This window comes from Grampus griseus (genome assembly GCF_964374135.1).
Source record: "Grampus griseus genome assembly, chromosome: 12".
Lineage (NCBI taxonomy): Eukaryota > Metazoa > Chordata > Mammalia > Artiodactyla > Delphinidae > Grampus > Grampus griseus.
In genome coordinates, this window is record NC_139006.1 from 25312677 (window position 1) to 25340236 (window position 27560).

Genomic DNA, 27560 nt, shown 5'->3' on the forward strand with positions numbered 1-27560 from the left:
TGTCCTGACCACATGTGCTCTCCCCCATTCTTGTTTTTATGCCACCACTTTGAAGAAACGAAACAGGACCTGTCGCCTTTTATTTAAAAAATGTTGCTTGCCCTGCCTGGGGCTCCTATACAAAAACAAAACACAACCCAAAACGAGGCTTCTTCCTGACCAGAGACGGGCGGTAGGGACTGGAGCTCAGCAAAAGGAATGTGTACCCTGGGGTGGATGACCAGGAGGCCCCTGCCCCATGCTCCTCAGGATGGCCGGGCTGCCCCCTCCTTGCCAGAAGATGGAGGGGAGACGGTCCATTCTTCCAGATGCTCCGTGGGAGCCAAGCACCACTGGGTGGTTACCAGGCCGGGGCAGTGTTGGCCAGACGCCTCATCCGCCTGCAGGAGGGGAGAGGGCGGTGACCCTGGGCAGCTGCCCCTCCACCAGGGATCTCTAGGGCAGCCAGGGGAAGGGGCAGAGACAGGATGTGGTAGGTGGGATCCCCAGCCCCTCCCTCAGCCTTGGCCTGCTACTTGGGGCCCTGAAGCTGCCCTCTGTCCCACCCACCTCTCCAGGGGTCCCGAAACCTGGTCTAGGCTGTGGTCAGACCGACCCAAGGGCTACTCTTGTCCCCTGCAGGACTAGACTGGGACTCATCATCCAGGGGCCTGCTGGGTCTCGGGAAAGGCGACGGTCCCGTCCTGCCTGAAAATGGGGCTGGGGAGGCACCTTGTGTTCCTGTCCTGGTCGCGGATCTTCTTCTCCATCTCGGCATCTGTTAGGGTCTCCAGCAGCGGGCACCACTGATCAGCATCGCCTGTGTTCCGGATGGCAATCTCCACCGTGGGCAAGGGGTTCTCACTGTGGAAGACAGGAGGAAGTAGACAGTTCACAGAGCAGCAGCCGGAGAAGCTCCAGAAAGCACTGTCCACGCCCCACGGGCAGCTGGAACGCTGGAGCCTGGTGTCTGTGCCTGGCCCCCAACAGGGCGGTGGGGGTGCTGCGGCCCAGTGGACACCACGACAGCGACTCCAGGTCTGCATGCTGGGGAAGGGTCCATAGGACAGCGTTGCAGGGCCAGCTGTTCCCACTGCACCTGTGGGGAGGGGGAGGGCCGTCGCCTCGCTCAGCGTCCACGAAAAAGGAAACCGAAGGAGTCCACCCAGGAGTCCAGATGCCGCTCACTGAAGGCCACTGCCCCTGATGGTCCCACACACAGCTCCTCAGCCCGTCATGGGGCCCAGAACCCACGACCCCTGACTTCTCCACCTTGGGGTCCCTCAGAAACGTCTCCGACTCCAGGTGAGGGCCATCTGCACACCCTCTGGCTAAGTGGACTCAGCGGTTGGGGGGTCAGCCTCAGCGAGGCCACCAAGGCTGGGGGTGCCTGACCGAGCTGCCACCTTTGCCAAGAGGGCCAAGCCCAGGCTGCCCGGTGAGCCTCAGCACAGCCCGAGCCCTGCTCCCATCTACCCAGAGCCCTGTAGAGTCAGCTCTGGAGGAGGGAGAGCAGGGGGGCCCCAGGGAGGTGCCCGGTGGATGATGGCACAGAAGAAAACAGGCCCCTGGCCTTGGTCTAAACACCTCATCTCGAAAGTGGGGACAATGTCCTTGCTGTGAGGGCTTTTAGAGGATCACTATTACTAAACATCCAAAGTACGTCCACTATGTGAGGGCCGGGTGCCACTCCCACAGCCCCCGCCCACCCCCCTCATGCTGCCCCTCGGCCTGGAGTCTCAGGGACCGCAGGCACACGGGGCACAGCCCAGGACTGCCCTGCTCCCCTGCAGAAGTGGGGCTCGCCTCTTGCTGCCACAGCTTGGCCCGTGGGGTCCATGCCCATGAGGCCCGGAGCTGGAGCTGGTGCTGGTGACTCAGAGGCCTGTGGCTGGGCCGCCCCTCCTCGGCTGCTCCTGACAGCTGCTCCCCAGCCGGGTGGCGGTTTGGCAATCCCAAAACCATCCGGCCAAAGACCCAAACATCATTCCTCACCTCGAGGGCTCCCAGCTGCCTTCCTCAGGAAGGGGAAACATGAAAGTCGCCAAGCCCACGCGGAGGGGAGCCAAACATGTTTTCCTCTTAAACAAGAGCTGGAGCGTGGGTCCTGGAGGCCCCTGTGTTTACCTCCCCGTGGCTCTGGGAAGATTCCACCCTAGTGGGTTTGTTCTAAAATAAGAACTGCTTGAGCCAGGCACGGAAGGATGGGCCTGGAGCCAGCAGGCCCCATAGGTGTTGCAGGAGACATGCAAGCAGAGCCGCCCTGACGCCCTCAGAATCCCCTCTGAGGGGACTGTGCTTCCCGGGCCTCAAGGCCACCTGGGACCCTGATGTTCCCACGACCTGCGGTGTCCAGGCAGGGAGGCCATGGCTGAGGAGGCAGAGGACCTGGACGTTCATCTTCGATGTGACCTCACTTTTATGACCTCACGAGGTACAAGAGGCCAGCTGAGAAGCATGACTGTGCCCGCTTGGTAGAGGAGAACAAGGCTGCGATGGTGAGCAACCTGCCCACAGCTCCTCAGCTGGGAGGAGGGGGCAAAACTCGACGTTGCCCTCCTGTTTATGATCAACTAACTTTGGATAAGGGGCCAAACCCACTCAATGGGGACAGAGCAGTCTTTCCAACAAATGGTGCTGGGACAGGAGCCTGGATCAGGCCACTGTTTCTTAGGTATGACACCAAAAGCACAAGCAACAAAAGAAAAAATAGATAAACTGGACATCATCAAAATTTAAAACTTTTGTGGGACTTCCCTTAACCCTTCCAGTGGTTAAGACTTCGCCTTCCAATGCAGTGGGTGCAGGTTCAATCCCTGGTCGGGGAGCTAAAATCCCACATGCCTCTCGCCAAAAAACCAAAACAAAACAGAAGCAATATTGTAATGAATTCAATAAAGACGTTAAAACAATGGTCCACATCAAAAAAAAAAGAATTTTAACTTTTGTGCCTGAAATGACACTGTCACGAAAGTGAAACATAAACCCACAAAAAGGGAGAGAATATTGCAAATCATGTATGTGATAAGGGACCTGTAGCTAGGATATATAATGAACTCTTACAACTAAATAATAAAACCAAATAACCCAATTAAAACACAAAAGACTTGAATGACCTTTCGTCTAAAGAAGATATACACACGTCCAACAGCACATGAAAATATGCTCAACGCCATCAGCCATTGGGAAATGCAAATCAAACCACACGGAGATGCCACTAGGGTGGCTAGGATCAAAGTCAGATAACAAAGGCTGGCGAGGATGTGGAGAAACTGGAGCCCTTGGTCCGCTGGAGAGAATGTAAAACCGCGCAGCTGCTTTGAAAACAAGTCTAGTGGTTCCTCCAAACGCTAAACAGAGCTACCACGTGACTCAGTAATTCCACCCCTAGGTACATACCCAAGAGAACTGAAAATAGGTGTTCAAACAAAACCTTGTGCACAAATGTTCACGGTAGCATTCCTCTTAACAGCCAAAAGTTAACAAAACCCAAATGACCATCAACTGATGACTGGATAAATAAAGTATGGTCTGTCTATATGATGGAATATTATTCAGCCACAAAAAGGAATGAAGTTCTGATACAGGCTCCACATGGACGAACCCTGAAAACATTATGCTAAGAAGCTGGCCACAAAAAACCATATGTTATATGATTCTATTTACGTTAAGTATTCAGAACAGGCATATCTACAGACGGGAAGTAGATCAGCGGTTGCCCAGGACTGCGGAACTGTGCAAACACACAAAAACTCACTGAGTCGACACTCTAGGTGGTGAACGAAAACAAGCCGGCCAGCCCGGCCATGGGGCCAGCGCAGGGGCTGGAGCCCCAGGACTAACCTCTTCTGGCGGCTCTGGTCAGCCAGTCCACAACGACCCTGGTGCCTCCCAACCCTGAGGCTGTTCCAGTGACAATGCCTCTGTCCCCCACCGGGCACAGCTGCCAGGCTCTCTGACCCTTTGCCTGTCCCCAGCTTCCTCCAGCCGCTCCTGCCCTGGCCACCCGCTGCCTCCTCCCTGGCCCACACCCTCTGGCCTCGGTGGCCAGGCACTCGCACCTCCTCTGCTGGACAGCGCGCTGGTTCTCCCGTGTCCCCAGCCAGGGCGGAGGGCTGGCCTGGAGGAGGTAGAGGAACTCTGCAGGATGCCACCCCCTCATAGTCTCGGTGACCGTCTGACACCCTCACACCCTCTGCCCAGCCCTCCCCTGGGGAGCCCTGCCCCCTCGTCACTGACTCTTGTCTCCGTTCCGCTGGTTCCAAGACATCTGTATGTCCTTCTGGTTCAGCTCTATCCTCTAGCAGCCACACGCCCGCGTCCCCCTCATGCTCACTGCCTGCCTCTGCCCACATCAGGCTTGCCCGGCCCGCTGCCTGTTCTCCGCACTGGTGCCCCAGCTCACTAGCCTGTGACTAGCCTGCTCCACTGTCGCAGAGGAGGGCACCGCGGCCAGACACCAGGCTGGACTCAGTCTGGTGGAGACAGCCAGCACTGGCTCACAGGAATCCAGAGAGCTTCCAACAGGGGTGACGGGGCGCAGAGCTTAAAGTCCCCTTGAGGAGTCATGCGACTCAGCAGCTGCCAGGCTTCGCGTAGCAGAAACCAGGCTGGGGCTCCCCGTCCAGCTCTCTGTGGGCCAGGCAGGCCCTGGCCCCGGAGATGCGGCGAGCCCCTCTCCTTTCCCCAGGCAGAGGCTGGACAGCAGGGAAAGGCTGCTACTGGTCTCCCGGGGAGCTCCCGAGGTGTGGGGAGCGCAAGGGGAGAACGCGGGGTGGGGTCAGGAGACAAAGTTCCAGGCCCCCTGCTAGCCGCAGTCCTGCCCCTGGATGATAAAGCCTGACCCCGCACTCCCCTTCCTGTCCTGCCAGCTCTCCGAGCACCCCGCTGCCCAGCCCAGACCCAGCACACGCGAGCCCACGAAGCCTGGTTGGCTGGGGAAGTGCAGCAGCCCTCCTGATGCCAAAGGAGGCCTGTGGCCGCCTCCAGACCACCAGGCAGGCCGCACCCACCCAGCTGGCTGGGCCAGGCTGCTGTGGAGGGGGCATGCTTACCACAGTCCCCAGTGGGGCGGCCCTGCCTTTGATCCTGAGGATTTGAAAGCTGCATCCTCAGTACCAGAGTCATTCCCACCCACACAACGGAACGTGTTAACTAGCTGCTGAAATGGGAGCACTCCATTCCAGTCCTGACCTGCACCCCCCGGGGCCCCCGGGGGCCTGCTCTGGAGCTGCAGGTCGCACTGCCGACAGCCCGGAGCCCCGGCAATCAGAGCAGGAGGGATGCGGCCTCGTGTGTGGACACCCTCCAAGTCCCCCTGCTGCACACCAGTGAGATGTGGGCTCTGACTCAGCATTTGGTGATGAGGGACTCCCAGGACCTCAGGGTTGACTCTAGGAAGCAGGGCCACCCCAGACTGGCCCCAGTCCGGTCGGCCTCAGCTTGCATGCCGTCAGTGGACACACACCGCGACACCGTGAGCAGACCTCCCATGGGATGTGGAGTGTGGGCCTGTACCCACATCTGTGGAGCAGGATCCCCAGTTAGCGGGGCTGCTGGAGGTCATGGGAGGCCACGCATGTTATGTCAGCCGGGACGCCCAGGGCCTGAGGCCCTGCGGGTGTTGGTCATTCCTTCTCTCTTGCTCAGAGCTACAGGAAAACTGAGAAGGCTACCTCGTGGGATTTCTGGGGGAACCAGCTGATACAAACAGACTCATGCGCTCCCTTAGCTGTTTCGTCTCTTCAAGGCTCTTCATCTTTGCTCCTCTGCACCACCTTAAGGGGTGGTCCCTCAGTAATGGCCTCCAAATGTGGACGGTGACAGCTTGACGAGCAGAATAAATCCTAACATCCTATTTTGATGCAGAGATACTCAGCGCCGCCCCCGCTGGCACCCCATCCCGCAGAGGAAAAGGAGCTCAGGGGACAGGGCTGGATGTGACAAACAGTCCTGCTGGTGGGCGAGCTCTGCTATGTGGTTAACGCTCGCCGACTCCTGCCCCGGCCAGGCCCGCACGGCAGGGCCACCAGGAACAGGAAGGCCACATCTATGTCATGAGAAGCCCTGTCCCCAGGTCCACCCCCACCAGCACCCATGACACTGGACCAAATGCTATATTTACACTCCCTACCCCCCCCCCCCCGCCCCGTCCCCAGCAGCCTGAACGCTACTCCCTCTTCCACAGCGGCACCCAGTACGGGTCCAGCCGGCAGGGGCGCCCACCACCTGCTCTCTGACTGAACAAGCAGCCTCTTGACTCCCCTCCAGGGAAGGCAGCATGGAGTAGGCCTTGTTTGAGATTCAGTGCCAGTCCATCAGACGACCCCGACCGAGGAAGGGTCTGGGTGAGTGCAGGGAGGAGGTGGCGTGTGAGGGCGGCAGGGGCTGTTGGCGGCAGAGTGGGTGAGGACAGAGGGGCAGACCCGCCGCCTCCTTAGATCCTCCTCTGTGATGGGGGATGGGAGGAGCCAACAGAGGCCGTTGAGCCCGCAAAGCTGCTCTCGGCCAGACGGCATCATGAGGCTCCAGAAAGTCCCAAAGGCATCACCACACACAGGGGGAAGCCTTGTCCCCAGAATGGTCTGCAGAAGGAGGAGGAGGCACCTGTCCAAGACCTACCTGAAGGCGTAGGTCTTCTGATGCCAGCTCAGCTGTCCCCGGATGCTGTACGCGATGGTGGTGACGAACTCCCCGCCCAGCCCCAGCTCGGAGCACAGCTTCAGGGCAAACTTCTCCGGCGAGTTCTCCTTCTCTGACATGTCCCACTCGAACTGGTCCACCAGGGAGATGTTTCCCACGTGGATGTTCAGCTGGGCCAGAACCAGGAACACAAGTCAGAGCAGGCAGAACTGCATCCCCCCTCCAGGCCCATAAGGAAGTGGGACGGCTGCCCTTATCCCTCTGGCTGCAACTCCCCATCCGCAAACGGGGCTGACCCCACAGACCTCCTGGGCGGCCAGAGAGACTGTGGTTCAGGGCCTGGCACTGTCACCCTCTAGGGAGGGCCCCGGGCACCTGAGTCCCGCCTTGCCCCTGTTCCCACCCCCTCGCTCCCTGCACTGGCCGATACCCTCTTCTCTGCCCTTCTACCGCACCGCTCTGGACCTTTACAACGTGATAAACACTGGTCACTCATCAGATACTATCCCCGAGCCCTCACCTGAGCCAGCGCCCACCCCCCTACTCTGTCTCTTCACGGAACATGCCCCGCTCTGAAATCATCTGCTATGTGCGCTCACAGACTCACAGCCCACATGGCACAGGCAGGGCCTGGGCGTGTGGGGGTGGGGGGCGGCGGGAGCGGAGGCCATGCTGGTTCCTGCGCCTCGCTCCCCAGAGGCATCTGTGAGACGTGCCACCTGCAGCCACAGCCTGTGCCCCAGGAGCTCCCCACCCTGACTTTTCACCCCACAGATGACCTGGGCCTGCTCTGAAACTGGGCATCAGAGACTCACAGGAAGGACAACTCGGGGTCTGGCGGCATTCACTGGGCATCGTGTGGAGACCCCTGCCCCTGCTGTCCAGCCCTCTACCAGCCAAGCAGGCCACAGTGCACCTGCCCCTTCATGCTACTGTCCCCAGGCGCTCAGCTGGGCTTTTAAGATTCGGATCGGGACTCGTCCATGCCTTCAGAGAAATGTGAGGCCCTACCACCTGACCTGTGCATGAAGTCCTGCACGTCTGGGCCCCCTGCACGGCACTCCACTCTGCAGCCGAGGCCCCGCCACTCCCACCTCCAAGCCGCGCCCTTGCTGGGCGACCAACCAGGTCTGCGGGTGAGAATCGGAAGAGCCGGCCCTTCCCAGCAGGAACCACGTGTCTGGTGAGCCACGTCGGCACAGCAGGACTGGAAAGCGAAGCAGCAGCAGGCAGCCCGTGGACACATCACACGGGACCAAACCGCCCTGCGCACCACTCGGCCTGGCCATGAGGGGTGCCACGCAGACCGGTGCCTGTGTGTGCACTGCGCCGACTGCTCATCAACGCTATCGTTTATTAAGAAATACATACTCCTGCCGACCCAGGAGGCGCACAGGGGACGCACAGTGGGAAAAACAGACACAGAGTCATCTTCATGGGTTGACATCCAGTGCGGGGTTAAATACGTGAATGAGGGGACATCAGAGGTGTAGGTGCTGAGGGGAAGAGGGGGAGGGGCAGAAAGTGCAGTCAGCGGTTAGCCAGGAGCCCCAGGAAGGCCGCCCGGTGGAGGGGGCATTTTAGGAAGAACTGGACAAGCTGAGAGAGAGCAGGGTGGGGCTCCCAGGGGAGGGTCTGGGCAGAGCAGGGCCTGAGGCCTCCACAGAGGATGCAGGAAACTCACAGAATGGGGACTGGGAGCCGTCAGGGGGGTGGGGGGTGGTGAGGGGCGGCTGGACTGTGGGGCCAGGCCCCCCGAGCAGGCTCCCCAGCTTCAACCTGTATCACCCACATGCCATTCCCTCCCCCAGAAAGGGCCCACCAGCCCCCCAGAGTCTGACAGCTCCACCCTCAGCTGCACTGAGCCCCACGGCCCTGGAGGGCCAGGTGTCCTGGTCGCGGTGCCAGCCTAGGCTTTTGTTCCACCACTCCGGGAGCACCTGTGAGCGGCCGCCCTGAGCTAAGGCGCTGCTCTGTGAGGAGACATTGGTCAGATGTCATCCTTCACTGTGTCCCAGAAGCAGCCGGCTCCTCTGGAGTCTGTGACACATGGGAAACCCTGGATGTGGCCATCAGCGTGCTCGCCTACCAGGTGGCACGCTCCCCCAAGGTCACAGTGCCCACGAGGCTCTGCCTCCCCGGCAGCAGGCCTTCCCTGACCAGCTGTGTCCGGCCCCAATGCTGGCAGGCCCTCACGACCCCAACCAAGCAGGACCCCGACCTGGGGATGGTCTCCCAGCAGCCTACCAGCCGACACCATCCCATGGGTGGGGATTATAGGTGGGTGTGAGGACCTGAACGGACCCCACGGCTGAGAGCTGTTTAGTCACCAAGAAAGCCTCTGATCAGGGAGCAGGTGACGGTCCCAGGTGGATTTTCAACTGCCTGACAACTTTCTGTATGGCTGCCCACAAGCCCCATCAGGAAAATAAAAAGATGACACTCAGTTACAAGAAAATGTCAGAGAAGCCAGCTGTCAGACTCACAAGGACCCTCCCTGTGGCTGATCTCGCCTATTTGGAACCATGCAGTTGGGTGTAGCCAACTCTGCAAGTCCACGTCCCCACCATGGTTACAGGACAAAGATGCAGCACAGAGCGGAGTAGGGACCACCCTCCAGGGGCCACAGGCTGCGCACAGGAACACAGGTGTTGGTCCCACAGCTGCACCCCACACATCCCCACTGCTTCTCTCCCAGGACATCCCCCTTCTTTCTCACCCGTGCCCTTTTTCTGCTAGTTGGCCATAATGAGAAACTGAAGCAGGTTAAGAAAAATAAATTCATATTTCTTTTAAAAGAAATTAACTAGCAAGGAGGTTGAATCAGTAATTAAAAACCTCCCTACAAAGAAAAGCCCTGGACCGGATGGCTTTACTGGTGAATCCTACTAAATGTTTAAAGAAGAACTAATACCAATCCTTATCAAATCCTGCCAAAAACAGGATGGACTTGAGGGGGAAGGGTAAGCTGGGACGAAGTGAGAGAGTGCACGGACTTATAAATACAACCACATGTAAAACAGATAGCTAGTGGGAAGCAGCCGCATAGCACAGGGAGATCAGCTCGTTGCTTTGTAACCATCCAGAGGGGTGGCAAGGAGATGCAAGAGGGAGGAGATATGGGGATATATGTATATGTATAGCTTATTCACTTCGTTATAAAGCAGAAACTAACACACCATTGTAAAGCAATTATGCTCCAATAAAGATGTTAAAAAAAAAAAATCCTGCCAAAAAACTGAAGAGCAAGGAACACTTCATAACTCATTGCCTTGATACCAAAGCCAGGCAAAGATACTACAAGAAAGGAAAACTATAGACCAATACTTCTTATGAACATTGATATGAAAATCCTCAACAGACTTCCCTGGTGGCACAGTGGTTAAGAATCCACCTGCCAATGCAAGAGACATGGGTTCGAGCCCAGGTCCGGGAAGATCCCACATGCCACAGAGCAACTAAGCCCATGCGCCACAACTACTGAGCCTGTGCTCTAGAGCCCAAGAGCCACACTACTGAAGCCCGTGAACCCAGAGCCTATGCTCTGCAACAAAGAGAAGCCACCACAATGAGAAGCCCGCACACCGCAAGGAAAAGTAGCCCCCACTCGCTGCTACTAGAGAAAGCCCACACGCAGCAAGGAAGACCCAATGCAGCCATAAATAAATTTAAAAAAATAAATTCAACAAAATACTAGCAAAACTGAATTCAACAGCACATTAGAAGAATTACACATCATTATAAATGATACAACAACATAAATCAATTATAAAAAGTGGAATCTATTATGGCAATGCAGGGATGGCTCAATAAGAAAACCGATCAATGCAATAAACCACTTGAACAGAATGAAGGACAAAAACCATATGATCGGGGCTTCCCTGGTGGCGCAGTGGTTGGGAGTCCACCTGCCGATGCAGGGGACATGGGTTCATGCCCCAGTCCAGGAAGATCCCACATGCCACCGAGCAGCTGGGCCCGTGAGCCATGGCCACTGGGCTTGGGCGTCCGGAACCTGTGCTCCGAAACGGGAGAGGCCACAACAGTGAGAGGCCCACGTACCGCAAAAAACAAACAAACCAAAAAAACCCATATCATGTCAACAGATGCAGAAAAAAGCATTTGACAAAATTCAACACGCTTTCGTGGTAAAAGCACTCAATAAACTAAGAATAAGTGGAAACTATGTCAACATAAAATTAATACACAAAAAAATCAATGTAAATATCACACTCAATGGTGAAAGAATGGTAACTTTTCCTCTAAGATCAGGAACTAGCCAAGGATACCCACTCTTGCCACTTTTATTCAACATAGCATTGGAATTTCTAGCCAGAGCAATTAGGCAAAAAAAAGAAATAGAAGGTATCCATTTGGAAAGGAAGAAGTAAAGTTATCTCTGTTCCCAGGTGATATGATCTTATTTGTAGAACACCTTAAAGATTCTACCAAAACACTATTAGAATAAATGAATTCAGCAAAGTAGGAGGATACAAAGTCAACACACAAAAATCGGTTGCATTTCTACACACTAACAATGAACAATCTGAAATTAAGAAAAAAATTCCAATTACAATAGCATCAAAAAGACTAAAATATTTAGAAATTAACTTAGCTAAGGAGATGAAAGACTTCTACAATGAAAACTATAAAACACACTGAAGGGACTTCCCTGGTGGCGTAGTGGTTAAGAATCCACCTGCCAATGCAGGGGACACGGGTTCTGAGCCCTGGTCTGGGAAGATCCCACATGCCATGGAGCAACTAAGCCCATGTGCCACAACTACTGAGCCTGCACTCTAGAGCCCGTGGGACACAACTACTGAAGCCCATGCACCTACAGCCCGTGCTCCACAACAAAGAGAAGCCACCACAATGAGAAGCCCGCGCACCACAACGAAGAGTAGCCCCCATTCTCACAACTGGAGAAAGCCTGTGTACAGCAGCAAAGGCCCAAGGCAGCCAAAAATAAATAAATAAATTTAAATTTTAAATTAATTAATTAATTTAAATACATGCTGGGGCAACCAGTGGTTGAAAGTCCATCTGCTGATGCAGGGGACGTGGGTTCGTGCCCCGGTCCAGGAAGATCCCACATGCCACGGAGAGGCTAGGCCTGTGAGCCATGGCCGCTGAGCCTGCGCGTCCGGAGCCTGTGCTCCGCAACGGGAGAGGCCACAACGGTGAGAGGCCCGCGTACCGCAAAAAAAAAAAAAAAAAAAAAAAAAAAAACACAAAAATCATGCTGAAGTAAATTAAACACATAAATAAATGGAAAAACATCCCACGTTCATGGATTGGGAGACAATATTATAAAGATGTGAAGATTGCCCAAAGCAGTCTACAAATCCAATGTAATACTTATCAAAATCCCAACAATAGAGGGCTTCCCTGGTGGTGCAGTGGTTGAGAGTCCACCTGCCGATGCAGGGGACACGGGTTTGTGCCCTGGTCCGGGAGGATCCCGTGTGCCATGGAGTGGCTAGGACCATGAGCCATGGCCGCTGAGCTTGTGCATCTGGAGCCTGTGCTCCGCAACGGGAGAGGCCACAAAAGTGGGAGGCCCACGAACTGCCAAAAAAAAAAAAAAATCCCAACAATATTTTTGCAGAAATAGAATAAAATCTATTTTAAAATTCATATGGAGGGACTTCCCTGGCAGATCAGTGGTTAACACTCTGTGCTTCCACTGCAGGGGGCCTGGGTTCGATCTCTGGCTGGGGAACTAAGATCCCACATGCACAGAGTTCGGCCAAGAAAAAAAAAATTCATATGGAATCTAAGAACAAAGGACGTTCAGCCAAAACAATGATGAAAAAGAACAAAACTGGAAGACTCACACTTCCTAATTTCTAAACTTACTGCAAAGCTACAATAATCAAAACAGTGTGGTACCAACATAAAAACAGACAATAGACCAGTGGGACAGCCCATAAATAAACCCTCAAATATGTGGTCAAATGATTTTCAACAAAATTGACAAGACCATTCAATGAGGAAAGGATAGTCTTTTCAACAAATGGTTTTGGGAAAACAGGATATACATATGCAAAAAAAACGAAGCTGGACCCTTACCTAACACCATATGCAAAGATTAACTCAAAATGGATGGAACATATAAATGTAAGAGCTAAATCTATAAAACTCTTAGAAGAACACAGAGTGAAAGCTTTATGACATTGGATTTGGCAATGATTTCTCGGATATGCCACCAACGGCATACACAATAAATGAAAAAATAGACAAACTGGACTTTACCAAAATAAAAAAATTCTATGCATCAAAGGGCACTATCAACAACATAAGAAGGCAACCCACAGAATAGAAGAAAATATTTGCAAATCACTTTATCTGAAAAGGGATTGCTATCTAGAAGACCCAGGGAACCGCTAAAGCTTAACAACAAAAATCTGATTCAAAAACACAAAGGACTTAAGCAGCCTTAGAGGATAAACAAATGGCCAATAAACACATGAAAAGATATTCAAGGTCACTAATCAACAGGGAAATGGGCTTCCCCGGTGGCGCAGTGGTTGAGAGTCCACCTGCGGATGCAGGGAACAGGGGTTTGTGCCCCGGTCCGGGAAGATCCCACATGCCGCGGAGCGGCTCGGCCGTGAGCCATGGCCACTGAGCCTGCGCGTCCGGAGCCTGTGCTCCGCAATGGGAGAGGCTGCAACAGTGAAAGGCCCGCGTACGGTAAAAAAACAAACAAACAGGGAAATGCAAATCAAAACCACAATGAGATATTGCTTCATACCAAGCAGGCTCTGCAGCAGGCAGGCCTGGGCCCAAACCCCAGCTCTACCACTTCTCAGCAGGGCAGTTGGGGGTAGGTGGCCCCACCTCTTCACTTGTAACACAGCATCTTCCCCCAGGATGGTGGAGGTTACTGAGACAGTATGGGGTGTGCTTGGCGCAGCCTGCCCACAGGAAGAGTGTGGCAGTGTGCTCATCTTACTGTAGCCTTCCCTGCTCTACCTGTCAGCTGGCACAACCTCCTTTGTACCACCCAGGCTCTGCTCCACACCTGGCAAGGCCACAGCAGCACCCCAAATGCACCCAGAATGTGATACCTTACTCAGAAGCCAGCCCACACCTTTCCTGGGATAAGCTGCCTGAAGGACAGCTTTCCAGAAGCCCTGTCCCTCAGCATGAATCCCAGACAGGCTTCTGTTGAAGCCTCCACGTAGCTTCAGCACCCCATGACCCCCACCAGTATAAGGAAGGCCCTGGTGCAGGGCAGGGAGCTGCCTACCTTGATAATGACACGCTGGTCTGACTGGTCCTCCAGGATGCTGTCTGTGGGGTAGGACTCGATCTGCTGTCTGATGGCGGAGGCGATGGCTGGTACGAACGTCAGTGGGTTCAAATCCAGGTCATCACAGAGAATTTCTGAAAACATCTCAGGGGTCATCAGCTTCTCTGAAATGAGGTGAGAGGTATGGATTGCTGGTGGACTGCAGGGCCTAATGTCACCGTGCTCAGCCCTGACCTCCCCCAGCCTGTCCTCCTCTGCCAACCCACCTGGATGAAGATGAGCATAAAGATGAGGACGATGGATCCTCCCAGACACGGTAAGGAGAGGAAGCACAAGACGAACACCCCGCTTCTGGCCCTCAATCCATACACACACCCCCCCTACACCTCGGGAGGTGGTCAAGACCCTATGTGCTCCCCAACCCCAGGCTCCCCGCTCCCGGGCTTAGGACTGCACGGCTCTGTTAGTTCTAACCAGTGAGCTGTCTGGGGAGGGGGGAAGCAAAGGCACTTCAGAGCTGACGTGCCACTTCCTCCCCTCTTCCAACCCAGGCAACCAGGGAAGCCCACGTGGAGACACAGGGCGAAGATGGCCTCAGAGGAAACCAACGTTGCCAACACCCTGACTCAAGAACTGGGAGGAGATAAAACCTGCTGTTATGCCCCCCAGGCTGTGGGACTTTGTCACCGCGGCCTGAGCTAACACAGGTTCCTTCTGGACAAGCCACTTGGAAGCCAGCATCCACTGGAAGACGGAGCAGGTGCATGTCTATCCACCACTTCCTCCACAGAGGAAATCCCCCAGAGATCACCTGGGGCTGCGTGTGGCTTTTTACAACCCCCCCACTGAGTTTCTGACTCTGTGGGCAGCACACACACTCAACAAGGCGACAGCGTGGGGGTGGGTACGGATCCTGGATCCTGGAGATCCAGGCCTCAGGGGTGAGCTTCATGGGGACTGTCCACTACTGGCCGGACTACAGCAAGGTCCTGTGCAGTCAACTGTTTTCCCCAGACCTGCCCTTTCTCATAACCCAAACTTCAATGACCACGTGCCAAACTGGGATGAGCCACAGAGAAGGGAAAAAAAAGAGTGAATTCCCGGGTTTCCCTGGTGGCGCAGTGGTTTAAGAATCCGCCTGCCAATGCAGGGGACACAGGTTCAAGCCCTGGTCCGGGAGGATCCCACGTGCCGTGGAGCAACTAAGTCTTGCGCCACAACTGCTGAGCCTGCGCTCTAGAGCCCGCAAGCCACAACTACTGAGCCTGCATGCTACAACTACTGAGGCCCACACGCCTAGAGCCATGCTCCGCAACAAGATAAGCCACTGCAATGAGAAGCCTGTGCACTGCAACGAAGAGTAGACCCCGCTCTCTGCAACTAGAGAAAGCCTGCACGCAACAATGAAGACCCAATGCAGCCAAAAATAAAAATAAGTAGAATATATAAATTTATATATATATAAAAAAGGAATGAATTCCCTCACAAGCACTCGGCATGATTCCATCTTCAAGAACGGGGTCTGCTGGGACTTCCCTGATGGTGCAGTGGCTAAGAATCTGCCTGCCAATGCAGAGGACACAGGTTTGAGCCCTGGTCCGGGAAGATCCCACATGTGGCAGAGCAACTAAGCCCGTGCGCCACAACTACTGAGCCTAAGCTCTAGAGCCCATGAGCCAAAACTACTGAGCCTGTGTGCCACAACTACTGAAGCCCACATGCCTAGAGCCCGTGCTCTGCAATGAGAAGCCACCACAATGAGAAGCCCACACACTGCAGTGAAGAGTAGCCCCCGCTCACTGCAACTAGAGAAAGCCCGCACGCAACAAAGAAGGGAGGGAGGGAGGGAGGAAGAAAAGAAAGAAATAACTAAATAAATAAATAGAATGAGGTCTGTTTAACAGACAACTGACCCCACTATTTCACTAGCCCAGAAGAAGAGCTAGAGACCAACCCTCCTCACAGCACCATTGTGCCAGACCTGAACACTCAGCCAGCCTACTATTGATAACGCATACATCCAGTTTTGGAGAAGCAGCAGGAAGCTAAGGTGCTCAGGCCAAGCATCCTATGAGTATATTGTGCAGAGGATTTTAAAAGTTAACTTTTTTAGTCTATGATCGTTGTAGATTCAGATGCTGCCTTGATTACTGCAGCTCCACACCAAGTCTTGGGATTAGGAAGACTCATTCCTCCTACTTTCTTCTTTTCCAAAATTGCTTTAGCTACTCTAGTTCCTTTGCCTTTCCATTGAAATTTTAGAACAATTTTGTCTAAATCTACAAAATGTCTTGCTGGGATTTTCAAAGAAATTGCTTATAAACTTGCATATTAAAAGGGAAGAGATATGGAGATATATGTATATGTATAACTGACTCACTTTGTTATGAAGCAGAAACTAACACACCATTGTAAAGCAATTATACTCCAATAAAAATGAAAAAAAACTAAACTTGCATATTATTTTAGGGAGAATTAACATCTTGAATCTTCTGATCCATGAACATAGTTGTCTGTCCATTTATTCAGATCTCCTTTAATTACTTCCATCAGTGCTTTATAGTTTTCAGCATACAAAATGTTTCCTGAAACAAACTATATGTTTGTAAGATTTACATCTTTTTTCTTAACTGAGTAACTCTAAATAATAACATATTTTTATACTGGACATTTGAGTGTCCACGTGTTCACTGACAGTATATAATGTATAGAAATACAATTGACTTTTGCATATCTATTTTGGGTCTTGTGACCTTGCTAAGACTCAGTTTTTAGTTCTAGCAGGTTTTCTTGGTAGGTCTCTTGAGATTTTCTATGTAGATAATCATGCCATCTACAAATAAAGACAGTTTTATTTCTTCCTTTCTGAAGCGTATGTTTTTTATATCATTTTCCTGCCTTATTACACTGGCTAGTACTTCCAGCACTATGTTGTCTATTCCCAATTTCCTGAGTTTTTATCAAGAACGAGTGCTGGATTTTGTTAAATGCTTTTTTTGTATCAAGTGATATAATCAAGGGATTTATTTATCTTTTCTAGTCTGTTAATATGATGGATCACACTGACTGATTTTCAAACAATGAACCAGGTTTGCATTCCAGGATTTGAACCCAAAGCCCACACCCTCTAAATCTACTCCACAGTGCTCTGAATGTCACAATCAGAGTCCAGGGTCCCCCTGACGGGCAGCAGGCAGGAAACAAGACTGTGTGCAAGATGGTGGGTTGGCCACCACATACCGTTCATGTTCCAGGTAAAGGCGTCCCGCAGCTTCTGCCCGTCTATCTCCATGTCCAGTCGGATGGGAACCAGCACCTCGGGCTGGGACGCGTTCTCATGGATCACAGCTGGGTCGTGGTCGTCAAAGCTGGAAGGGAGGCAGCAGCATGCTCAGCAAGGGGGGCTGAGGTCCCTGCACCCAGGGCCTCCCTCTCTGCACCACTGGTCACTGTGACCTAACCAGAGGGGAAACCCTGCTTCTTACAGGGACTTGTCCACTATGGGCTGAGTCGGCAGAGACAGTGCCAGCAGGGGTCCACGGACACATGGGATGGGAGGGGAGATGCTGACTTGGGCAGCAGGACAAGATGGAGATGTCCGAAGTAAGGGAGATTTAAGCCCCAAAGCATGTAGGACTTTCCCAGGAAACTGTAGGAAAGGAAGGGTACTCCCAAAAGTGGAAGCCCTTGAGCAAAGGCCGAGGGGCAGGAGAGTCAAGAGCTGCTGAGGGAAGGAGGGGTGCAGATGGGGCGGGGGAGCAGTGGGAGGATGCTGGGAAGCCACAGGGGTCCAAGTGCCCACAGTTCTCCATCTCCAGCCTCGACCCCGAGGGAGCCCCAGGAAGACTGAGAGCAAGGCAGTTCTGTGCTCACACCTGCATTTTAGGAAGACGAAGCGGGAAGATATGGGGTGAGGGTGGGCGCAGGAAACCCAAGGATGGAAGACCGAGGGTTGAGAACTGTTCTCAGAGAGCTGGGGGCACAGATGACAAATAAACAAACAAATGAGGAAAACACCCCCCTCTCCCCGCCCAGACACGAATGCTCTAGGACAGAGTGGCCATTCTAAAAGGGGAGGACCACTCTGAGAAGTGACATTCAAACAGGGATGGGGAGGGAGAAAAAGGAAGGGGGAGGAGGGAAGGAGGAGGAAGAAAGGGATGAGCCTGCAGATGCTGGCAGGAAGTGAGGGAATTGCGAGGGCAGGAGTGCCTGGGCAGCTGAAGAGCGCTGAGGAGGCCACTGTGCCTGAGGTGAAGGGCGTTAGGAGCCAGGGCCAGAGAGCGGCAGGCACCACCAGGACTCTGTCACGTGGATGCTGGTGTGACGGGGCATCTAGAGGACCTGCCCTGGTTGAAGGGGCACACGCCCAGTGGGGAGCTGGCCAAGGGTGGTTGGATTCTGGACACTTGGAGAGCTGAGCAAGTAGAATTTGTGGAGACTGGCTCTATGCTGTGAGAAGGAGGAAGGGTTCCAGGATTGTGGCCCAGGCACAGGAAGGACGGGATTGCTGTGTCCTGGGCTAGAGAAGCCTGCAGGCAGCCTGTGCTGGAGGTGCCTGGGGCGGCATTCAGAGGACAGCTTAGTGGGCAGGAGCTTGAAAAATGGCCCCCCAGAGACATCTATGTCCTAAGTCTTGGAACCTGTGACTGTCACTTTACAGAGCAAAAAAGGAGAGGGAGCCTTGTCCAAGTGGGCCCTAAATTACATCACAAGTGTCCTCACAAGAAAGAGAGGGAGAGGGAGTTCCCTGGTGGCCTAGTGGTTAGGATTCCAGGTTTTCACTGCAGTGGCCCAGGTTCAATCCCTGGTCAGGGAACTGATATCCTGCAAACCACGCGGCACGGCCAGAAAAAAAAAGAGAGAGTGATAGAGAAAGAGAGGGAGATTTCACACACACAGAGGAGGCCATGTGACCAGGGAGGAAGAGACTGGAGTGATGCTGCCACGAGCCAAGGAACGTGGCAGCTGCCAGCAGCTGGAAGGGACCCTGGAGGGAGCAGGGCCTGGCAACACCTTGATTCCGGCCCAGTGAAACTCCCGGCCTCTGGAACTGTGTGAGAATAAACTTGTGTTGCTTCAAGCCACCCAGTTTGTGGCGTTCTGTTCTGGCACCACGGGCAACTAAGCATCGAGTCATGTGGATGGCAGAGAAAAGGTCCAGGGACTGCGCCCAGGAACGTTACCTGAGGAGCCGGGGGTGAGCGCAGGCAGAGCCAGGCTGGACCATGCAGAGGCCAGTCATGCTGGACGCTGAGGGAGACCAGCCCCAAGGAGGAGCAGTGCAGAGTTTCTGGGACAGGAGGTCAAAGCAGAGCGTTTTTCTGGGGAGGAGGAAACTAAAACATGCTGGAGGACCTCGGTGGAGTCAGAGAGCGAGGCCCACTCACCACAGCGGGAACGTCCTCTTCTTGTCCCGGCCCATGCGGTTCCTGTTGATGGTGGTGGAGCAGGGCACGGCGTCCAGGTGGTGGGAGCTGTTGGGCAGGGTGGGCACCCACTGGCTGTTCCTCTTAGCCTTCTGTTCCCTGGGAGACATGGAAATACCTCCGCTCAGTCTACGAGCCGAAACTGCCCACCAGGCATCAGGTCGTGGTCAATGGATGCCCACTGCGCCCCTGCTGGGCCCCAGGTCCCAGTGGGGACCTCTGTGCACCCCAGACTCCGCGGGTGTCTATTCCCTAGGCTCCCACCAGCACCTGCTCCTGGGTTAGGGGAGGTGCAGAAGGGCCCCAGCCCAGTGCCTCAGCCATGACCCAACGTGCTACATGCTGACCCAACGTGCTACAGCCACACGGAAGCAAAGTCCCTTCTGCCAGGAGGGGACTGTACAAGAAGGCTGCCCAGTAGAGCAGCCCTGGAGCAAAGGCTTAAATGCTGAGTCACGGTTCATGGGTGGAGGAGAGGAGAGCATTTCAGGAAGAACACAGAGGGCAGCAGGGCTGGAGACACAGAGAGGGTCCTGATTACAGGGGCTGGCGTGCTCTGCAGGAAACGGATGCACTCAGCAGGTGGCTGTGAGTCGCTGGAGGTTTGAAGCAGCCAGAGACTCAGACTGTTATTTTAGACATGCAGTCCAGGCTGAGACAGACTAGGCAACGGCTCTGGCCTCTGGGCCTTCAGACCAGTAGAAGTGGGAAGACACATTGGTACATACTCTCTAGAAAATGATGCTCAAAGTAATCCAAGGAACCCATGTCCCAAAAGAGCTCACTCTTCTCTCCAAATTACAAGTTGCTTTTACTACTAGGAAAGTACCAAAAGCTGACTGACAGGAGTGGGTGGGCTCCCACATTGCTCTGCGAGCCCCTTCATCACCCTCGGGCCGTGTCCCTAGTAACCTGGGAGCAACGTGAGGGCAGCAACTGTACGTAACTGACCTTTCCATCCCCAACCTCTGTACCATGTCACCTTCATGATTTTCCGTAACCGCATCGCTTGAAACAATGGCCTGCCCCCCGCCTTAGTGCTCCCACCATCTCATGCACCTAAACGCATGTTTTCTTGAAAGCTGAAAGCGTCACGCAGGTATTCTGCACGTCTCGCTCATGTGAGCCAGGTTTCGGGTTGCTGCAGGGTCTACTTACCCACAACACATCGTGTAACCCCAGATTATTTGGGTGTCTGCATCTTCGCTCACACAGCCTTTCCCTGAGGCAGGACGCTCAAGGGGCTCCCTAGTTCCCTTTATAATTCACATGCCACCAATAGCATCTCTGTACTTATAATGGTTTTTGTTTACGGTATAAATTATTTCCCTGGGACAAATTCCCAGGGGTGGAATTAATAGATCAGAGACCAACAAAAAACTTTGGGGCCGCAATGCCTGAGGCAGAGCCGCCACGGTGGGCGTGAGTGTGCCCACTCCATGACGCCCTCCCCGGTTCTTTATGTTGCTAGTTATTTTTTTATTCTGCATTTTTAAAATCACACCCAAGAACAAACATCATTCCCTGTGTTTGTTTACTCCTGTGCTTCAGTGTGGATCACACTTTACCTATTTGTCTACATAAAATAGAGAAATACTTGGGGTATCCAAGTTTTTCTTATAAATCTAAATGAACAAACTCTACAAGGTAGCAACTTCCCAATTTCTCCCGTTTAACTGTTAGTGTAAATGCTCTTTCAAAGGATCTACGTTGATACGTTCAAATCTATTGTTTGTGTTTTTTGTGAGTTGATCTGGGCCGCTAATTGTTCTGACAGATTAGTGAATCCCACTTCCAAAGCATTTCTTAATGACTCTCCAGAACCCAAGACTTGACTTATGTTTCTTAGAAATTCCAAAGTCAGAAAAAACTTCGAAGCCTGGCTAAGATGATCTGTAAACACAATGGGTAAATTGCTGAAAAGTATTTTGGCTCCAGGGCATGAGAAAAATACCCGTGGGTGTCCCGAGAGCGAGCCGAGCCCGGGGGTGCATTACCTGAGGTAGGTGGGGGGTTCCGTGCTGATGGATACGGCCTTGTACTTCTCATCGTTGCCATCCAGAATCTCTTCCACCTCGGAGGCTTTTAACAGAGTTACGCTGGTGGCCAGGGTCGTGTATCCATGATCTGCAACCAGAGATGCGGCTGCGGTCACCCTGCGGGAGGGCAGTGAGCAGCAGCAGCCAGGAGATGCAGCGCACTGAGGTCCTCACATGCAGGAGGTGGGAAAGCGGGTGTCAACCTCACTACTGCCCAATGCTGGCCTCTTCCAAAGGGGCGGTCTGGACCCTGGCTTTCTCTAGAAGCCCTCCCGGGTCAGCACTCCCTGGATGGATGGGGACTAACGTGTCCCGGGAGGAGCACTGGCTCCAGGCACAGGGGACGCCCATGGGCAGCTCAGCCCACGGGGCCTCTCGGGGAAAGGAAGGCTCCAGAGTGACACCGCCAGTGGGAAGAGGTCTGACACCGCTGCAGTCCACGACACGAAGCAAGGTGGAGATGAAATGAGGGATGAGAAACATTTTTCTTTTAAAACAAGAGCCCAGAGAGTTGGAAAGAGCTGCTGTACACCAAACAGGAATTCCTGGCCCAGCGCCAGTGGATGCGAGCTGCCCGGGAGCGGGGAGTTCTAGGCAGTTCGACCACAGCTCACCTAGGAAGCCTGGTGGAGAGACAGATGGTTACAGGAAAGAGTCTCCCGAGCGCGAGGCCAAAGAGTCGCCAAGGCTTCCAAGGGGCAAGCGCAGCTGGGGACGCACTGGTTAGTGACTGGCGCTCCACTGGGGCGGAGGGAGGACCAGGGAGGCTTTGGAAAGCGCGGGAGGGAGTGAAAAGTTACAGCAGCGCATAGAAAAGCAGCTCCGGCTCCTGCATTAAAAGAACACGGTAGACGAGACCAACGCAGGGCCTACAGACATACCGGCACGGGACAGACTGTAAAGCGCACATGCACACACGCAGGGACGCAGGCACACGCACGCAAACGGGCACACGCACGCAAACGGGCGACGCGCACGCACGCAGGCACACGCACACGAGGCCCGGGCCAGCTCCGCCAGGCAACCCTGCCAAAGGGAAGGCAGCTTCGACCAAGCCCAGAGGCACAGGGCCTCTCCCCAGCTCAGAGGTGAGGAGCACCCTCTGCCCGCCCTCCCGGGTCGGGTGGCAGCGCCCCACAGCCCCAAGCGGGACATGCACACGAGCACCAGCGGACCGACTGCCAGAACCAAGTGCCACACGATGGATGTGCGCTGGGAAGCGAAGCGGTGAAAGCCCGAGGGGAGAGGGGGCTGGGGCGGCCCCCCGCCGCCCGGGCGCATGGAGGGTGACGATGGCAACACGCCCGCGGCATATGGTAGAGCATCACAGCATTCCTAAAACGTTTTCAGACCAGTGGTCTTCACAACACCCTCTCCGCCCTGGCCCCGCCCCCTCCACCTACTGCCCGCTGCCAACACCTGACCCTGACCGACCCTGACGGAGGACCACCCGCTCCAGGGGGCCCCCAGGACACTCCGCCACCCTAAGGTCAGGGCTGCCGTGAAGACGCTCCGGAGTGAAAACGTTTTATCTTCATGACATAAGCGAGTGGTTTTGAAACAGGTTTACAAACCCTCGTGAAGACGCACCCTTAGTGTTAGGTTTTGTTTTTTTACCATGTGACGATGCAACTATTTTCTTCCTCTCTTCCACAGTGGCTAGTCGCCTCCAGAGCGAGGGGTATCTCTTGTACAGAGAACCTCGGAACATACGGAGGTAGTTTCCCACCTATGAGTAAAGCGAGAAGGCTCATTATGAGGGTCGCAGCTCCTCGAGGAAGGGGAGGGCCCTGGCTCAGAGGCTCTGCTGGATGAGTGACAGACAAACACACCTCGACTTGGCCCCCAGGCCTCCAGGCGCCAGGCTTCCAGCAGCAGTAAAAATACATTCTGCTGACATCAGGGGTTCAACAGCAGTTCGTATCTGGCCTACATCTGTTCCTCTGGCAGGGGTAATAACATCTGCATCCTGACGACAGGACCAAATTCAGAAAGGCCTGACCAGACACTGGGGACGCAGGCCCCCCGAGCTCACTAAGCAGCTCGATGTGATTCTGATTTTGGACTAAGGATCTCTGGCACTTTCCAGAAATGCAAGGCCTCTCTGACTTTCTTTTATCTTAAGACTTTGATATTTTTACGATGTAATAAAGACCAAAAAGGTCTTTTAATTTTAGACAGATGCAGGATAATTTCCCCCATGGCCTTTGTTGCTTTGTTTAGTAACAAAACTCAAACCAGAAATACCAAAGGAATTTTCCAAAGAGTTTAAAATGCACTTATCAGCAGTCCTTAGATTGCTATATAAATCATTACTGCCCCAAACAATAGCTTCAGTTTGCCTGTACCAAATACTCGAAGTACGGCTTACTTGATGAAAAGAAATCTAGTCCTAAAGTCTTTATAAAGAAACTCCATTGTTTCACTGACTTTTCAAAAACGAACACTTGAGTCACATGGCCAGGGACAGCAGGTGGACTGGGTGCTGGCTCCACCTGTGACCAGGCATCACTTCCCTTTTCTGGGTCTCCCTGCTTCTCTGTCAGACGTTCATCAGCTGTGAGGTTCACCCACGAAGGACCACTTCTACTACTTTCCCACTTACCTACCCCATTATAGTATATTTATTTTTAAAAAGTTTCTCCATTTTCCATGAATCAAAGATTTACATGATGCCCAACCAGGGCTGCCGAACAGTGCAAGAGAAAGTGGCCACAGGGTCACTGGTGCTCCCCACTGCAGGCACAGACCCATGCGAGTTATTTGGCTTGAGTGTGGTTACCGTCCAAGGGTAAACACATAGTTTCCATTAGGTTTTTGAAAAGACACTGACTGTAATGCCCCCACTACTACTTTGCAGGTCCTGCAGACCTCCCACACTCCTAGGCCCTTCCCAAGGTCCCTTCAGAACTTAGGAGACCAGGCCTGCCTTCCTGGGTTTTCCCTGAACCAGCCTTTGCCACCTCTGGACCCGGGTTTCCCAAATGGAAAACCAAGCTGTGGTTATGAGGATTTCCTAGGATCCTCTCAGCAGTGACTCTGGCATGGTGACAACGGCTGCCTGCAGATGGCAGGAGAAGGGTGACACGCTCACTGCACCTGTGGATGCCCTCCCAAGGCTGCTACACCCAAGTGTGTGGGGGCGCTGAGGGTGTTGCTCTGGCGGGCCCACCTCTCTGAATATGGTGCCTGTTTGCCAAGGGCAAGGGGCCTGGGGGTCATCCACCCAATGCTGTCAGAGGAGCTGCTGCTTATCAGTAGACAGCACTCTGACCCTGAACCCTTCCCAGGCCTCCCAAGGCCTGATGATTGTTAAGCCAGGCCCCAGAAAGCAAACTGCCTCTCCCTTCTCCCATGTGGTCTCTATATACTGTATCTCAGGACAAACATTCTCACTCAACAGGGCTGAAAGAGAAGACTGCAGTTAGCTGTCTAGAATCTAAAATGTGCTAAGGGGAAGATCTTAGAGACCATCTAGTCTAAGCATCTCATTACATACATGAGAAAAGTGACACACAGGCAGAGCTGGAACCAGGCCTCCTGACGTTCTGCCCACCTGGCTGTGGGCTCCACCTAATAAACGCAAGCTTGATTTCCAAAAGTACCACCGACTCAGGGTCAATGCTCAACTGACTGCTCTTCCTGCCCGTTAGATCAGGTAAAGGTTTCTTTCTTTCTTTTTTTTTCTTAAATTAACTACTAATTTATTTTTGGCTGCACTGGGTCTTCGCTGCTACGTGCAGGCTTTCTCTAGTGGCAGTGAGCAGGGCCTACTCTTCGTTGTGGTGCGTGGACTTCTCATTGCGGTGGCTTCTCTTGTTGCAGAGCACAGGCTCTAGGCGCGCGGGCTTCAGTATTTTGCAGCACACGAGCTCAGTAATTGTGGCTCGCAGGCTCTAGATCGCAGGCTCAGTAGTTGTGGCTCATGGGCTTAGTTGCTCCGCAGCATGTGGGATATTCCTGGACCAGGGCTCAAACCCATGTCCCCTGCACTGGCAGGCGGATTCTTAACCACAGCGCCACCAGGGAAGTCCCAGGTAAAGGTTTCTTTAAACAATCTGTCCATCATCACAAACTGAAACTCCTCCACTGCCTTTGTGCCCACCAGCCAATGAGGACCATTCTGAGCTATGGCAGATGGCAGGCACTGGCTCCTCTCCTCAGCACAGCTAGCTTTGAAGAGTATTTTTGTGATGACATGAAAAATGTGTTGCATCCTGCCCCTTGTGTTTTACAAAAACTGGTGAAAAAAGGAAACACTAAGGTTCTGATGCTACTGAAAACACTGGTCTCATAACTCAATACAACTCAGACAAGTCAGGAATCACAGGGAGTCCTGGAAGCCTCAGTGTGACCATCATGAGGCTTAATTCATTCACACTATGTTCAATTGTGATGGAAAAAAAAAACATTGTGGGGGAAAAAAAGAAAAAAAAAAAGGAATGAAATGTCTAATACTGAAAACTGCTACAAGGAGAAGCAACCGCTGGCATTTGTAACTGCTTTAACTCTCCAAGATCTGCACTTAGCTCATTACATGAGGAAGACACTACTGCTTGGTGTTTGCACATCTAAATTGCATATCCATAATTGAAAAATATATGTGTATGTGCATGTACACACACAGACCTGGGACTGCCAAAAAGCCTAGTTTGAGGCAATCTGGAAAAACTTAATATACTTGGTATAAACTACCAGTGAAGAACCAGTTGTAGGGTTTTCCTAAAGTCAGTCAACCACATGATTCAACAAAGTGCTGAAAAGTCACTTTTAGTTAAGGATTAAAGCATAAGGCTCTTTCCCCTGTACTAACTCAGAGTTAGTTCAAGATATCCGAAGTGTCAAGCGCTTCCGAATTGCTGATAGATCTAACTCGGGGGCTGCGGCCTTAGCCATCCAAAAGCAAGTATCCTCCTCCCAACCTGTTTCCTCACTGGTAATCAAAGGTCAGAACAACTCCCCGCCCACCTCAAAGTTCACGAACACGAAGGGAGTGAGCCCTCACTAAGCCCCGTGTTTCGAACATACGATTTCAGGATCCCAGCTCCAGCAGTGTGGGACAGGTGCGCGTGAGGGGTACAACATCTCCCCCCACGTGTCGCAAGAGATAACACCCCGTTTCTATGTGTCCGGCTGGAGCAGTGAAACTCAGCGTGGCCCCGTGGCCCCGGGACGCCGCAGCCCTGGCAGCCGGGGGAGTCCGCGACTCCGCAACACCGGTGGGTGAACCGAGCGCGGGGCTGGGGACTGCTCAACCACGCCCCGGTCAAACCGCGCCCCCAGACACAGACAGACCACGCCCCACTGGCCGGCCGCGCACGCGCGCGCCCGCCCGTCCGCCGCGATGAATGGAGACGCGCGTTCCCGGCGCGCAGACCCGCCCCGAGGCTCCCGCGGGGACGAGGCCGGCCCGGGGCCCGAAGAGAGAGGACGCGCCGCGGGCTACCTCAGAGCCGATCATGTAGAACTCGCCGTCGTCTTCCAGCTGGAACTTGACAGGCTTCTGCCCGAAGGTCTTGCTCAGCGCCATCATCATCATTGCGGCGGCAGAGTCGGGCGGCCACGATCGGGCTGCGAGGGTCAGGAGGGCTGAGGCGGGGCCGGGGCGCGCCGAGCCCAGGGAAGCCGAAGCCGGAGGCGAAGGGCTGGCCGAGCCGGGCCAGGTGCTTGCGCCGCCGCCGGGCTCCTCCACCGCCGCAGCAGACGACGACCAGGCCGCACTCAGTGCGCAGGCGCGGGCGTTGACGCTGACGCGCGCGCCGCTGCCGCCCAAACAAAAGGCCGAGCGCGCCCCCGCGTGCCCCTTAAAGGAGTCTCGACACGTTTCTCTTCCTCCCAGGCCGCCTCCGAACTGGAGGTACCAGGGAAAATTTCTCACGGACAGAAATAGCAACCGCGGCCCTGACTCAGGCGGTGGTCTTCCCAGTCTCACAGCTGGGACTGTAACTCAGCCCAGTGAGGAGGAACGAGGCGAGGCCTGAAGGCCTGGAGGAGGCCAGAAGCACATATGCCTCAGTTTCCTCGGCCCAAGAACTCAGTGCAGCTGAGAGGATAGGAGGGCTCAGGGACCGCTATCCCAGCTCCGGGCCCACACTGTTCCTGTGGCTTTGGGGATGGGGTTGGCAGGATTTCAAGGCCCAGGTGGTGTTTGGTTTGGCTGGTGCATCCTCTGAGTGCTGGGGTTGGTGGGGGCGGGGGGACCGTCTCCAT

The 27560-nt window shown here is 53.9% G+C and overlaps 1 protein-coding gene across 3 annotated transcripts; it reads right to left on the bottom strand.

Annotated features, from left to right (window-relative positions):
• Positions 1-65: 65 nt before the first annotated feature.
• Positions 66-27185, bottom strand: SMARCB1 (SWI/SNF related BAF chromatin remodeling complex subunit B1). Of its 3 annotated transcripts, none has more exons than XM_082668423.1 (9): positions 26797-27185; positions 22941-23079; positions 21309-21438; positions 19273-19410; positions 17123-17250; positions 13880-14046; positions 6601-6791; positions 712-843; positions 66-380 (listed from the first exon to the last, which is right to left on the bottom strand). In XM_082668423.1, exons 1-9 carry the CDS (start codon positions 26887-26889, stop codon positions 341-343), a joined length of 1158 nt encoding a protein of 385 aa, XP_082524549.1. In that variant the 5' UTR covers positions 26890-27185; the 3' UTR covers positions 66-340. The 3 variants fall into 3 exon arrangements, with proteins under 3 accessions (XP_082524549.1, XP_082524547.1, XP_082524548.1); XM_082668421.1 differs by having other exon boundaries at positions 22968-23079; positions 26797-27034; XM_082668422.1 differs by lacking the exon at positions 26797-27185 and adding an exon at positions 26379-26450.
• Between the last annotated feature and the right edge of the window lie 375 nt (positions 27186-27560).